This window comes from Protopterus annectens, chromosome 10.part0 (assembly GCF_019279795.1).
Source record: "Protopterus annectens isolate FY-2018-M chromosome 10.part0, PAN1.0, whole genome shotgun sequence".
Taxonomy (NCBI): Eukaryota; Metazoa; Chordata; order Ceratodontiformes; family Protopteridae; genus Protopterus; species Protopterus annectens.
Genome location: NC_056744.1, coordinates 1667860896 through 1667877727, shown reverse-complemented (window position 1 = coordinate 1667877727; position 16832 = coordinate 1667860896). Strand labels below are relative to the sequence as shown.

At 40.6% G+C, this 16832-nt stretch overlaps 1 protein-coding gene across 1 annotated transcript in view; it reads left to right on the top strand.

Moving 5' to 3' along the window:
• The window catches only part of LOC122814408 (zinc finger protein 729-like), a 544251-nt gene that overhangs the window by 423032 nt on the left and 104387 nt on the right, over nucleotides 1–16832 (top strand). The window contains 2 exon segments of the mRNA XM_044086990.1: nucleotides 3432–4357; nucleotides 4457–4846. Coding sequence (XP_043942925.1) covers nucleotides 3432–4357; nucleotides 4457–4846 — 1316 coding nt within the window.

Sequence of the window (16832 nt, the reverse complement as noted above, 5' to 3'; positions counted from 1 at the left end):
AAGAAAGGAGGGGTATCCATATTCATCAAGGACACCCACACCTCAAGACTGGTAACCACATTTGATGCATCGGAGACCATCCAGGTGCAATTAACCATAGGCAAGACTGCTCTGCAAATTTTAGCATGTTACAGGCCACCCTCACAAACTCAGGAACCTCACATGGCCTTCCTGAAAACACTAGAGGGATAAATGTATCACCAAACACCATCATACTAGGTGACTTCAATTACCCTAATATAGACTGGGAACACTACTCAAGCCCAAACACCCTAGCCCAAAAGTTCCTGGAATTCATAAACTCAAATGCCATGGAACAACTAGTCACCATCCCCACAAGAGGAGAAAACATACTTGATCTCATCATCACGAACATGGGAGCACAATGTTCAACACGAGTATACCCCTCACTGGTGAGATCGGATCACAAACTAATCTCGCTGGAGGTCCTCATCCCACCCCCACCTGAAATAAAAAGACCACAGTAAAGAACTTCTCGAAAGCCGACTTCACACTTCTAAAGACTAGTGTGGTCTCCTTTAAGGCCCCGAGCCGGGCGGAAAACAGTACTCAAGCCGCTGAATCACTTACAAATGCCTTCTACCAGCACCTGCAGGACTGCATGGATAAGGCAATCCCAAGCAAAACAAAGACTCTTTGTACCAAAGGCAAGCGTCCAGTCTGGTGGACCCCAGCCATAAACAAACTCTACAACAAAAGGAGGAAGCTACTACAAGATAGAGCAAAATCCTTAAAAGGTAAGACACCCTTGATCACTATAAGTAAAAAACTAAGAGCTCTCATAAAATCATCCAAAGCAAATTTTGAGAGAAAAATAGCTAAAGACTCAAAAGACAATCATAAGGCCTTCTTTAGCTATATTAGAAACCTGGGAGGAAACTCCCAGATATGCTCAGAACTAGTTCAAAATGATGTGAAGATTACTGATCCTACAGACATTGCCAACATACTGGCTGACAGGTTCAGTGAAAACATCTCTCCCCCCTCCCCCCCAAAAGGAGAGATATCTATACCAAGCGATTGCAGCCCCCCAAACATCTCCAACGCCCAAGTGAGAACTGCTCTCTCCAAAGCAAAAAACACAGCATCCATGGGACCTGATGGTGTCCCCGGCTGTGTGCTCCACGAACTCAACGAGGAATTAAACCCACAGCTAGGACAGCTGTTTAATCATAGTCTTACCTCTGGATACGCACTCCAGGAGTGGCGCACTGCAACTGTGGTCCCACTTCACAAAGGCGGTGCCTCCACCGACCCTGGAAATTACCGCCCATTAGCTTGACAAGCCTTATCTGCAAAGCCATGGAGAGGATCATAATGGACCTCATAAATAAAGACATAGGAATTTGCAGACTTTGGATCCATCCCAGTTTGGCTTTGTCAAAGGCAGATCATGCCTTCTAAACTTGGTTGACTTTTGAAACAGTCACCAAAGCCATTGATGAGGAAAGGCAGTCCATACAGCCTACCTCGATCTGGCTAAGGCCTTCGATACAATACCCCACTCGGGTATCATTGAAAAACTCATCAGCTTAAATGTTAACCCATACATCACAAGATGGGTTGCAAACTGGCTGAGTGACAGAACCCACAGGGTCAGAGTTGCTGGCGCCATGTCAGACTCAAAGCCTGTCACAAGTGGTGTACCACAGGGCTCAGTCCTGGGCCCACTCTTGTTTGGCATCTACTTTTCCGAAGTACAAGCAAACACAGGAGGGTTATGGCTGACAAAGTTTGCAGATGACTGCAAACTGGGCGCCATAGTAGAAAACACATCTGACACAGATATCCTTCAGAAGGGTCTCACAGAAACTGATAACTGGTAACTGGTGCCAGAGCCATGGCCTAAAGTTAAATGCCAAAAAAATGCATAGTCATACCCTTCGGGAAAAACAAGGTTACCCCTAGCTACCAAATAGGTGGCAATCCACTGAGCACAGAAGAAGTTATCAGGGACCTGGGGACCCAGGTTGATAGTAGTCTGTCATTCAACACCCATGTAGCTAAAGTAGTTAGGAAGACCTTCTACATTGCCCACCTTATCATGAAGGGATTCTCATCTAGATCAAGGGAGGTCATAGTCTCCCTATACTCATCACTCATCAGACCAATGATTGAGTACAATGCCCCATTCGGAATGTATCTGACCCGACACTTGCAGCAGCTGGAGAGGCCACAAAAGTTCCTCACCAAAAGGATAAAGGGTCTCAAACATCTGTCCTATGCTGCCCCACTGAAAGAACTCCAGCTCTATTCAGTCGCCACCGCTTGCTCAGAGGTGACCTTTGCTCAACATACAAGGCCATGTCAAACCCAGATTTGATGAATATGCTTCACCTCAAAAAATCTAGATCCGTCAGAGCCACAAGGGCGGGAGACTTAAACCTCGACACGGCTATTAATAGGACGTGCTGGAGGGATAGATTCATCACCCAAAGACTCCCTATGCTGTGGAATAAAATCCCGGTATATGTGAGGCAGAGCACCTCGCTGGCCTTGTTCAAGACAAATCTTGACCAATGGATGGGAGATCGCAGATATACCCCAGGGATTACCTCAGTGTCACTGCTCGACAGAGGCACAGCAAAATAATGGGTATAGTTCCCCATACTAAAGGGGTGGCGTAAGCCACAAAACTATGGGCTAGGCTTGTAAATGCCCTCGGGCAGATAGCCTAGTATGAACCTATGAAACCTATGAAACCTATGACATTCTCTATAACTATCATGATATTTTGGTCATTGACAACAGTTCTATTTGATATATGGTAGAGACGCATACTGATTGTATTTTTTACTACATATTCTGGTTTCTAATACAACAATGGGTCTTGCCACATGTGGTTTATAATTATTAATACCTCTTCTTAATATATCCCTTTTTTTGCTTCCAGTTCACTTAGGTTTGTTTTAAGTTGAACTAGTTTTCTCATCCATAACTGACCTTTGTCATTTTATGGCAACCAAAACCAAGTGGTAGAGACGAATGTCGACTACATATTTAAGTTTGCAGGAACTTGTTGTTCATGATAATTAGGGGCCATTGTTCTGATTGTGATTTACACATGAGTTGGCACCTATACTATTCCTAGCGGCTGAGATGAATGTCGGCTGCCAGTGGGATTTAACAGCTATCTAAATTAATGTAATGATTAGCCTGCTATATTCCGCTTAGTACCGAAGCTGCTTAGGCTTATCCTGAGTGAACACTCTTTGGTTTGGTATGAACATATGTGACCCTGAATAAAAGGTATTTGCGCACTCTTGTTATAATAATATACAGACAGAATTCAAACATTTTTATCCATTTGGGGGTATTTTTGCCCATATAGATTTCTCTGTGTTTATCCAATTTGCATGTGGCTACTTGTTTTGACATTTAAGACACATCCTCTGTTTCTGTTTTTTTAGATTTGTTAATTTTTGCTATATGAACAATAACATGGACCTCAGAGGTATATTGCAGGGGCTAGTAGCAGACAAGGACAATTTGGAAGCCTTTGGCTTAAATTTTGTTGATTCTTGGAACCCCAACATACAGGCAGGGGACACCAAATATATTTGTGGCAATTTGTTCCACAAAACAACTAAAAACATGAGGGCCCTAAGAGCCAATGCTTGGCACTTGAAGCTCTTTAAAGCTTACAAACTTAAAAATATAACCCCTCGGGGACTCAGAATTCGAACTCAACCATTAGTCAGTGTGGTTGATGAACAACTAACTAAAGATTGGGCTAAGACCCAACATGATGCATCCATGTTATTTGTAGATACATTAGTATCATACTATGAACATATGGTTGAGCAACAGACAACTGAGGTATACAATAATTGCATGAAAGCTCAAGCTTTTGAACATCAGGATTTTTATCCTAATCATGTCAGGGAATTAGCTAAAGAACTTGCTAATTTGGAGACACAGTTACTTAAAAAGAAAACGCAGAAATGTCAGCGTGATCTGACCGATTATGAAAAGGGCAAACCATTCATGGTTCAGAGAAATGTTAGATTTTTTGATACATCCAGCAGAATAAACCACAAAAAGAGGCCGAGATCAATATTGAAGAAAAATACTTTTTCCACTAGTAGTGTTACAGATGAGGATACATCTTCAGCCACCGATCCTGAATGCCCTTCCAATCAGGGGTCCCCAGTAGCTAAACGTAAACCCTCAGCAGACCCTTTAGACATGGGAAATGGAGGAGGGGGCAGGAAACATAGGGGACGGGGCTTACAGTTTGCAACAGCTACTACAGAAGATAGTCAAATAATTGATAATGTGCACAACATATCTTCCATTGAATTATCCTCTGACCAAAATAAAGTTCTTAACAAGGGTTTGAATTTTGTGCCTTCCTCTTTTGTTTCGGAACAGACTTTTGTTAATTAATTAAATGAATTTTGTTGATTGATTAATCTGAAAATATTTTTTGCAGATAGTGATCTCTCTCAAGGTTCATCTGGTTTTCATTTTGGGAAATCGACATTTCAACCACCCATGGATAAGCATGTGGCCATATTCAGGGAGTGTGTGCTCAAAGATCTACACTTCTCACCCGGATATCAGCCTACTAAATATAATTTGACCCCTTTGGAGCGTAAGGGGTTACAAGAACTAAGTTCCAATCATGACATCATCATTTTGCCAGCAGACAAAGAGGGTGGTATTGTGGTTATGGATCGGGTTATGTATATTGACGAAGCCTATAAACAGTTATCTGATGCTAGGTTTTATATGCATATGGTTATAGACCCGACACCTAATTTCAAATCACTAATTGACTCCTTCCTGGATATGGCCACTGAAGAAGGGATCATAGATCAATGTACATGTAAACAGCTCAAGGTCACCAATCCTATTCCCCAATATTTGAATTTGTTGCCCAAAATACATAAACATCCCACGTGTCCTCCGGGCCGACCTATTGTTTCTGGCAGAGGCTCTCTAACCGAGCCTCTGTCTGTTTTTCTTACATATTATCTCAAGCCATTATTGACTATGGTCAGGTCTAGGCTCAAGGACACAACTGAATTTTTGAACATTTTTCATGACAGCCAGTTGGAATCGGATTGGTGGCTCTGCACAATAGATGTTGCTTCTTTATATACTAGTATCCCACACCAGGCTGGTTTATCAGCAATAGCATTTTGGTTAGAGGAATCCAAGCTCTATTCTACTGGATTTAATAATTTTCTTATCAATATGACCGAATATGTACTAACTAAAAATGTCTTTTTCTTTGATGGTCAGATATATTGGCAAACCAGGGGAACAGCCATGGGGGCTTCGTTTGCCCCGATATATGCTGACCTATTTATGGGATATTTTGAAAAAATTTATATCTACGACACTGGCAATAACCAATTTATGGCAGAACTAGACATTTGGAGGAGATACCTGGATGATTGTTGGATGGTGTGGTGGGAAGATATACTTCTGGCTAAAGAGTTTGTTCAATATTTGAACAATAATGCATGGGGTATTAAGTTCACTTTGGAAACTCAATATCATGAAATTGTTTTTTTGGATGTCAAGGTTATCAGACAACATGATCACACTCTGGCGACGAGTGTACACAGAAAGTTTCCACAGTATAATTCTCTTTTACATGCCTCTAGTAATCACCCCCGCCACATCATCAACAACATTCCCAAGTCACAATTCACACGTATGAAACGTATTTGTTCCTCTACTAAATCTTATGTAGAATGTGAACAAGATCTTTGTGACAGATTTATTCAGAGGGGGTATAACAGATGTCGACTTCATAAAACCATCCAGGAGGTCAGACATATGCCACGGTCCCAATTACTAACATATAAACATGAACATGAGGTGGTTACTGATTCCAAAGCACAACTTATCAGATTCACAGTTACTTATGGTAATAATACCCCTTCATTTAGAAATATTGTTGATAATCATTGGGGTATTTTGAGAGCACGAGTCATTATCTGATATATTACCTGAGACATGCTCTTTTTCATACCGTAGGGGTAGAACGTTGAATTCACATTTCACATATTATAAAAAATTTCACTCTACAACAACCACACAAATGACTTTGTTTGGGGATCCACTCATTGGTTCCTTTCCCTGTGGTCACTGCAGTGCGTGCAGGTATATCAGCAAAATGAAAGAATTTTCAAGTGCCAACACTTCACGAGTATTCAACATTAGGATTTTTGGTAACTGTAGCTCTGATTGGGTGGTATATTTGGCCACCTGTACATGTACTTCATTTTATGTCGGCCAAACCTCTCGTCCATTAAGATTTCGCATTAGTGAGCACCTTAGTGCTATCAGAACTAAAAAATTAACAAATGCCCTATACAAGCATACTTTGATTCACCAAACTGCCCAATTTCAATTCACTATCATTGATAGGATTCAGCTGCCGAGGTTCACCAAGGCAGGCTGGCATGATAAACTCAATAATATGGAAGCATTGTGAATTACAAAACTGGGTGCTTTGTTCAAACCTGGGGTAAATGAATATGGATAAAGCAATATTTTGATACTATATATTTATACACTTATTGCTGTACTTTTGGGTTTGAACTGAGCTTATTTTTCCCATTTTGCTGGGGATTAATGTGATCAATAATATGTGATATTATTACATTTATTTTTGTCATTTTTTTCTGTATTGCAGAAATGTTTATACTAAACAAAATTTTTTTTCTTTTTTTGGTCACATATCCCTTTAAATCATTTAGTATATAAGGAACATCAGTATGCATCATTTCAACTTTTTCTTTCTGCACTGAAGAAGGCCATTACATTGGCCGAAACCGGTTTGCAGTTTCTCTGTTCTTTTATTTCGTTTTTCAACATGCCACAATAAAGTAGTTATTTGCTTGCCTAAACCTTTGTGCTGGCTCGTTTTGTGCGTTTTTACTGCTGTGATGCTGCCATAGTCCAAGTTGGTGTGAACGACTTGAGACATACCTCACTGGACTATATGAAGAGGGACATGACTGAGCTCTCGGATTATGTGTCCTAGGCAAGTGTGTCCTTAAACAGCATTCTACCTTCACCTAGGATGGTGCCTCAATACAGACAAAAAATGACTGAATTCAACAGTTGGCTTAGTTTCTGGTGTTATTCTAAGGGGATTTAGTACCTGTCAGCCTGCGATGATATGGCTGATAGACCTCGATGCTTTGCCACAGATGCCTCCACCTGTCACCTCTGGGCTTTTGGCTACTGGCTAAGGCTCTTGCCTCTCCATAGTGCCTTTTTAGGTAATGTCACAAAAACAAAATTCCTATCATAAAAATATCCTCAAAAAAAACAACCTTAGGGTTATGCTGCTAAATGACAGGAGTCTAAATTGAAACTGCACTCACTGGAAGCACTCCTCACCTAGGAAGATGTGGACATCTGTGTAGTCACATTCAGACCATAAAATGAACACTTGAAAACTAAAGGAGGAGGAGTATCAATATTCAAAGATAAATACACCTCCAGATTGGCTAAACAGAATGATTCCATAAAGATACTCCATGTGCAAATAACTATAGGAAAGACCCCTCTCCAAGTTATCGCCAGCTATAGTTCCCTCTCCATGAACCATGATATCCACACTGTCTACTTGGATCTACTTGAGTCACTCAAAATGCAACCAAATACCCTGGTTATGGGTGACTACCCATCCACAGACTGGGTAAATTCTACATGTACAAACACACTTGCCCAAGGGTTCTTGGACTTTGTTAACTCAAATGACTTGGAGCAAATTGTTGGCAACTTCATAAGGGGCCCAAACTTTCTAGACTTGGCACTCACCAACATGTAGAATGGTGCACCACCACAAGTGTGCAGCCCTACCAGGTGAAGTTTGATCATAAATCAGTCTCTTTCAAAGTAACAACAGCAACAGACACCCTCCAGGAGCAATTAGGCTAAAAATGTCTGCAAAGGCAACTAGAGCCTCTTACGAGAAGGCATTAATAGCTTCAAAGCTCCTGTCCCCACTGACAGCAAGGACAACTATACAGGGATATACAACCATGCATTTTATAAACTTCTATACAGTTGTATTGACTCAGCTATCCTCAAGAAAAAACAAGCCTGCCTGGTGGACATCCACTATAAACAGGTTATACAATCAGAGGAAGAAATTGCTGTCTAAGAGCAAGAAGAACCGATCTCAGAATTGGAAGCACAGCCTTCTCAGCTTGAACAAGCAAATAAGACATCTTGTAAAATACTCTAAAGCTAACTGCGAATCTAGATTAGCATCCCTAGGTAAGGCTAACCATAGGGCATTCTTTAGCTACATCCAAAACCTTAAAGAAAAAGCCCAGATTTGCAGTGAGCTGGTATTGAATGGTATCACATATACTAAACCAGTGGAAATAGCCAGCCTGCTGGTGGATAGGTTCAGTGAAAACCCCCCCCCCCTTGCCCACCACATATACCACAAAACATTTCTACCACCTATTTTCCACCTTGTATCACTAAATAGCAGGTCTTAACCTCACTCTCAAGGCCAAAAACACAGCATCTATGGGATCCGATAACATCTCAGGCTGCGTCCTCAATGGTTTAAACCAGTAGTTAGCAATACCATTGAGTACTCTTTTCAACCACAGCCTAATTACTGGTTTTGTTCGTGCTAAATGGAAAACAGCTACCATCATCCCCTAGCACAAGTGGGGTGCATTCACCAACCCTGGGAGCTATTGACCCATTAGCCTAACCAGCCTTGTCTGCAAGGCCATGGAGACAATCATCATGGGCCTTATCAACAAGGATATAGGAGACCTTCAAACACTTGACTCGATCCAGTTTGGTTTTGTTAGAGGGAGATCCTGCCTGGTGAACCTATTGGACTTCAAGACTGTCACCAAAGCCCTGGACAAAGGCAGATCTGTGAATATGACTGATCTAGGCTTGGCCAAGGCCTTTGACATAATCTCCCACTCGGGCATCACTGAAAAACTCACCCAGGTGGGTTGCAAACTGGCTCACTGACAGAACACATACAGTCAAAACAGGGGACTCCACCTCCACCACCAGACCCGTTACCACTGGTGTTCCACAGGATCAGTGCTGGGGCCCTTATTGTTTGGTACAGGAAAAACAAAAGGTCTGTGGCTAACAAAGTTTGCTGATGACTGCAAACAAGGAGCAGTCATTGAGTTCCCAAATGATGACAACCTTTTACAAGAAGGACTTACACAAGCCAATGACTGGTACCAAAGTCATGGTCTTAAACTCAATACCAAACAATGCATTATCGTCCCCTTTGGTATATATGATATCCCTGCTGATTTACATATTAATAACAACACCCTAAGCTCTAAATCAGTAGTGAGAGATTTGGGCACACAGGTTGACAGCAACCTTACTTTTCATCACCACTTCTCCACGATGGTAAGGAAGGCCTTCTGCATTGCTCACCTCATAAGCAAAGGTGTAGCTTCCAGAACAAAAGAGGTTATAACTCCCCTATACTTTCCCCTCATCAGGCCAATGACAGAGTACAATGCTCCCTTCATTATGTATCTAAACAGGCAGCTGCAGCAACTGGAGAGACCTCAAAGGTTCCTCACAAATTAAATTCAGGGTCATCAGCACATCTTATGTGGACAGAGTGAAATCACTGTCAATATACTCTGTATTGTATAGACTACTCAGAAGTGACCTTTGCCTTGCATACAGAGCAACCTCTGATCCTCCCTTAATGGAAATGCTGCACAATCGTAAATCAAATGCTACACTATTCACTTGCTCTAGAGACCTTACCTAGCATGTGACATTAACAGGACTTGCTGGGAAGACAGATATGTCTCCCAGAGGTTGCCTCTCCTCTGGAATAAACTTCTAAAAAGGTTAAACAGAGCCCCTTGTTATCCCTTTTAAGCATAACTTGAATGATTGGATGGGAAACTGCAAATTCACCCCAGGAGTTTCACCTGTGTCCCTCTTAAATAGGGGCAGTCTGTCCTGATTTAGATATGCTTATAACATAGACCATATCTCTAGATCCTTAAGGGAACAAGAGTTGAACTTGGCTAGGCTTGTAAGGGCCATTAGTTTAGTAACCTCCTACAGTAAACTCTGTTAACTGGCACCCATGGGGATTGGTGGATGCCAGATAAGTGTAGTTTCTGGTTGCTTGAGCATTACTAATAAAAACAGACCTGACAAACACTATACCCTATACTATACCATACCATAAGCACTGTACTGATTTGCTTTTAATACTGAAATACAGTAACTGAAAGCCTGGGTGAAATAATAATATTTTAAAGTTATATTTCCACTAGAAAGCATGGTGAGTAGAACGGTTTTCAGTGGCACACTGAGTGGACTGGAATTGAATAGAAAGAGACAGAGAGAGTGAATGCATGTATGAAAGCAGAAGCAACTGTGTGTGAGAGATTGGACAGATGTATGAAAACTGAAGAAGTGTGTGTGAGAGATCAGAGAGAGAAAGAGTGAGTGAATGCATGTATGAAATCTGAAGAGACTGTGTGTGAGAGAGATCAGAGAGAAAATGTGGAATCTGATGCAAATTGACTGAGTATAGAGCAAGTGCTGACATTTTAGCAATTTGACTTGTTTATTAAAACTCAAACTATAAAAATGTAAGGTATGTTTTTGTGGGGGAAAACAGAAAGTGCACTACATGAAAAACTGAATTGTTCATACTGTCATGTATTTCTTCAATTTTTGTCTGGTTGCTTGAGTTCTGGTTAACTGATGGTTTACTGTATTAACCTATGAACCTATGTATGTGTTAGGGCTGAAAAGACAACAGAATGGGAAAATAAAACTCCATAGGTGGGCACTTTGGTTGCAGCCTTTAAATCTTTCAGTGCAACACAGACTAGGCTTGATTCACCATAATGCAAAAGGCATGTCTAGGGCTCACAGCCCATCTAGTGGCCTGACACCAATGATATCAAGCTGGAGGGAGGTTAATGTAATACAGTTTGGTGGTTCTCATCAGGATGGTGTCTACATATAGTGGAAAAATGCAGAAAACTGCTGCTTTAAAGCAGGATATAAATAGTTTGAAAATGTAAAAAGTTATGTATTGGCAGACAAGATTCCTGCATAGATTACTTGAATGTCCAATTATGTGGCAAACAAGATAGAGGTTTGTAGCTCCTCAAACTGGAAATGTTGGTGTTTCAGTGATGGAAACTATGACCTTGATCACTGGATTGGGGTGGAGTAGTGCAGGAAGCAATGAGATGCTGACGACTGTATGTGAGAAGACCTGGACATCTTCACAAGAGGAATGCAGAGAATCGCATAAGAAGGGAGAACACTGCTTCTGAGTACCTGAATGTAAAATAACTGCTGGACTTGAATTTCTGTGAAAAGTGTCTGCATTGGCTCCATGACAAACTTTGACTCACTTGTGGTCACCTCATACAACTATGATCACAAATGAGTGAAAAATGTGAGCAGCATCCAAAAGTAAACAACAAAAATAGTATTTCTGCAGGGGTGCAAGCCCCCACCTGCACTCCTTGATGTTAAAGGCTGCATCACCCACAGCTCCGCTACATACATAGACTAAACACGAGGTTGCACCACCATGGGGAAAGGAAGAAATGCTCAGTACAAAGGCAATAACAGTTTGTGAGGAAAAGTCAAACAGTAGGCAAAAAGAAAAAACAGCAATGCAAATGTCTCAAAATCCTTTAATAAAACTGAATAAAACACAAAGCTTAAGTCTCACAGGATACTTCCTCAGTGTAAAAAAGGAGCAACTGCTACAATCCTATCAATATATACAATTTAAAATACCAGCCAGCAAATGAAAATTGAAGAGTCAATCACATGTCTAAGAGTACTTGTGTCATGATTCTGTCCAAGATTGCTAAGATGCATGAAGCACTTACTGCATTTCATACATTTATTTGGTTTATTCCCACTGAGTGGCATGATGCTGTTGCAAATTGCTGAGATGTGTGATCCACTTACCGAACTCAGTAGAGTCATACTGCTTCAATCCCCTGTGAATGACATAATCCCAAAGATTGCTGAGGTTTCTGAACAACTTACTGCATTCGGTAGATTTATATGGTTTTGCTCTTTTTTTTAATGTCTCCAAGTCTTTTGGGTTTCTAATACCATGATGGAAATGTACCCCACTCCTGAGTACAAACATGATTAAAGTTTAAGAGATTAGTACTGTTTCCAACTTTGATGTTAACCAGAAGTGCTCTTCACAGCACCACTATGTGCACAGTAATGACTCCTGCAAATCGTAGAGTTACATATATCAGTAACATATCTAAGTATGATTGTAAATTCTTTCTTTATAAGACCCATTGCTCCTACTACTATTGGAACTATCTGGGTATTCTTCCTCCACACTTCCCTCATTTCTGTCTGCAAATCCTACTATTTTATGACTTTGTGTCCCTCTGTACATAAGACACTGTAGTCACAGGGTGTACCAATTTCAGTGATAAATGCTAGTTTTGTCTTCTTTTCATGGCCTACTACATCTGTTTTTCTCACATCTATTTTTTGAACTGTTGGTGGTGATCCCATGTAATATACACCATCATTTTCTACAAGGCTTTGTGGCTCATGTTTCCAGTGTTTTTCAGCTACCTCAATATTATTATGTTTGCACAATCCCCAGTGCGACAGTCCTACCACATTACTATGCCTTTCAGTATAGAGTCCTTCTGCCATTAGTATATCACAACCAGCAACAAGATGTGCAACTGTTTCCAATTCTGTTTTACAAAACCTACATTTTTCTGATTCTCTCACAAATTCAATAGATTTTGTAAACCAATGTGTATGTCAGTCTTTTGGTTTAAATTCATCTTTCCTTAACTATTCGTATGTTTCAGCCTGATAAACAAGAGGTTGTTCGAAGCATTTTCTATATTTCCTACTATACTTATGCATTTTCCAAATTTCTTGCCTCTCATCTCATCCTTCACCTTATATTCTTTATTTTGTTTTACGGCACATTTAGTTGCTGCATGATTTTTATCTACTTCTGGTTTGATTTCCATTCCTGCTTGACATGCTTCTGCTAAACTAAGCAGAGAAGTCATCTTAGACTTTCTCCTCATCTTTCAAAACTTTCACCACATGTGGGTCTTGTGAGGAAAACAAACATGTATGCAGTCCCACCACTGCAAATCTATACATGCAATACATTTTGAGAAGGCCCCTACATCCTTCAGAACAAGGAATACATAATCTTCATATGACTGATTTTTACAAATTATTTGATGAGCATGAAACATCCTTCTTGTCTTCCTGTCCGAACTATCCAACACCTTTTGAAGCCAATGTTTTCTTGTTATAGCTTTGTATTTGTTCATGTTGTACTGTTGATCCTTCATGAATTCCTAACTATTTACACTCCCTCTTACTCAAGTTCTATTATATCACATTCCTGTCCCAAACTGATGTTTTCTTGTTATAGCTTCTCATTTGTTCATGTTGTACTGGTGATCCTTCATGAATTCCTAACTATTTATACACTCCCTCTTATTCAAATTCTATTATATCACATTCCTCTCCCAAACTGATGTTTTCTTGTTATAACTTCACATTTGTTCATGTTGTACTGTTGATCCTTCATGAATTCCTAACTATTTATATACTCCCTCTTACTCAAGTTCTACTATACCACATTCCTGTCCCAAACTGATTTTTTTCTCGTTATAACTTCACATTTGTTCATGTTGTACTGGTGATCCTTCATGAATTCCTAACTATTTATACACTCCCTCTTATTCAAGTTCTATTATATCACATTCCTGTCCCAAACTGATGTTTTCTTGTTATAGCTTCACATTTGTTCATGTTGTACTGTTGATCCTTCATGAATTCCTAACTATTTATATACTCCCTCTTACTCAAGTTCTATTATATCACATTCCTGTCCCAAACTGATGTTTTCTTGTTATAACTTCACATTTGTTCATGTTGTACTGGTGATCCTTCATGAATTCCTAACTATTTACACACTCCCTCTTACTCAAGTTCTATTATATCACATTCCTGTCCCAAACTGATGTTTTCTTGTTATAGCTTCTCATTTGTTCATGTTGTACTGTTGATCTTTCATGAATTCCTAACTATTTATAAACTCCGTTTTACTCAAGTTCTTTTATATCACATTCCTGTCCCAAATTGATGTTTTCTTGTTATAGCTTTGCATTTGTTCATGTTGTACTGGTGATCGTTCATGAATTCCAACTATTTATACACTCCCTCTTACTCAAGGTATATTATATCACATTCCTGTCCCAAACTGATGTTTTCTTGTTACAGTTTCACATTTGCTCATGTTGTACTGTTGATCCTTTATGAATTCCTAACTATTTATACACTCTGTCCCAAACTGATATTTTCTGGTTATGGCTTCTCATTTCTTCATGTTGTACTGTTCATCCTTCCTTTCCCAAACTGATATTTTCTTGTTATAGCATTGCATTTGTTCATGTTGTACTGTTGATCTTTCATGAATTCCTAACGATTTACACACTCCCTCTTATTCAATTCCTTTCCCAAACTGATGTTTTCTTGTTATAGCTTCTCATTTGTTCATGTTGTACTGTTGATCCTTCATGAATTCCTAACTATTTATACACTCCCTCTTACTCAAGTTCTTTTATATCACATTCCTGTCCCAAACGGATGTTTTCTTGTTATAGCTTCTCATTTATTCATGTTGTACTGTTGATCCTTCATGAATTCTTAACTATTTACACACTCCCTCTTACTCAAGTTCTATTATATCACATTCCTATCCCAAACTGATGTTTTCTTGTTATAGCTTCGCATTTGTTCATGTTGTACTGCTGATCCTTCATGAATTCCTAACTATTTACACATTCCCTCTTACTCAAGTTCTATTATATTACATTCCTGTCCCAAACTGATGTTTTCTTCACAGGTTCATACTAGGCTATCTGCCCTAGGGCATTTATAAGCCCAGCCAGAATGTGTTTGGCTTTCGCCACCCATTTTAAATTTATTTTGCTATGCCCTTTTTCAAGGTTAGTATACTGTGCCTCTGTCTAACAGTGACACAGAAGTGAAACCCGGGGTAAACCTACAATCTCCCATCCACTCATCAAAATTCCTCTTGAAGAGAGTCAATGAGGGACTTTGCCTAACCTGGACTGGGATTTTATTCCAGAGTGAAGGGAGCCTCTGGGTTATGAATCTGTCCCTCCAGCATGTCCTATTTATTTCAGTGCTGAGGTTCAAGTCTCGAGCAGTAACTTGATGTGATTTGGATTTTCTGAGGTGCAGCATGTCCATTAATTCCGGGTTGGACATGGCTTTATACGTCAGGCACAGATCGCCTCTGAACAGGCAGTATGCCACTAAGTAGAGCTGGAGTTTCTTTAACCGGGCATCATATGGCATCTGTTTGAGCCCTTTGATCCTCTTGGTGAGGTACTTTTGGGGTCTTTCCAGTTGCTGCAGGTGTCTGGTAAGGTACATCCCAAAGGGGCATTGTACTCAATTATGGACCTGATGAGGGATGAGTAAAGAGGCACGATGACCTCCCCTGATCTAGATGTGAATCCCTTCATGATTAGGTGGGCTATATAAAAAGTTTTTCTAACCACTTTGGCCACGTGGTTGTCAAATGAGAGATAGCTATCAACTTGGGTCCCCAGGTCCCTAATTACTTCTTCTGTACTCAATGGATTACCACCTATGTGGTAATTTGTGGGCACTTTGTTTTGCCAAAGGGATGACTATACACTTTTGGCATTTAGCTTGAGGCCATGGCTCTGGCACCAGTTGTCTGTTTCTATGAGGCCCTTTTGGAGGATGCTTGTGTCAGCTGGAGAGTCGATTATGGCACCCAGTTTGCAGTCATCTGCGAACTTGGTCAGCCACAGTCCTTCTGTGTTGGCCTGTACCTCTGAAAAATATATACCGAACAAGAGAGGTCCCAGGACTGAGCCTTGTGGGACACCACTTGTAACTGGTTTGGAGTCTGACATGGCTCCAGCCATTCTAACCATGTGGGTTCTGTCCTTGAGCCAGTTTGCAATCCATCTAGTGACATAGGGGTTTATATTTAAGCTGGTGAACTTCTCTATAATGCCCGAGTGGGGTATTGTATCAGAGGCTTTTGCGAGGTCCAGGTAGGCTGTGTGGACCACCTTCCCCTCGTCAATGGCCTTGGTGACTATTTCAAAGAAATCAACCAGGTTTAAGAGGCAGGATCTGCCCTTAAAGCCGAACTGGGTAGGATCCAGTGTCTGTAGGTCCCCAATATCTTTATTTATGAGGTCCATGATGATCCTTTCCATAGCTTTGCAGACCAAGCTAGTCAGGCTTAAGGGGCGAAAGTTTCCAGGATCCGTTGAGGCACCACCTTTATGGAGAGGGACCACTGTTGCTGTACGCCACTCTTTGGGCACATATCCTGTAGTAAGGCTGAGATTGAACAGTAGTTTTATGTTTGGGTTTAGCTCTTCTTGGAGTTCATGTAGGGCGCCGGGACACCGTCTGGTCCCACTGATGTTGTTTTTGCTTTGGAGAGGCGGCTCTTACCTGAGCATCTGAGATGTCAGGTGGGCAGCACTCTGCTGGGATAGATATTTGCCCTTCTGGTGGGGAGAGGGGTTGCTGAACCTGTCAGCTAGGATGTTGGCAATGTTTGTGGGTTCAGTGTATTTTTGTCATTTTGGACTAATTCTGAGCATATCTGGGAATTACCACCCAGGTTCCTAACATAACTAAAGAAAGCCTTGTGATTATCCTTAGTGTCCTGTGCAATTTTTCTCTCGAAGCTGGCCTTAGACAATTTTATGAGTGCCCAGTTTTTGCTAATA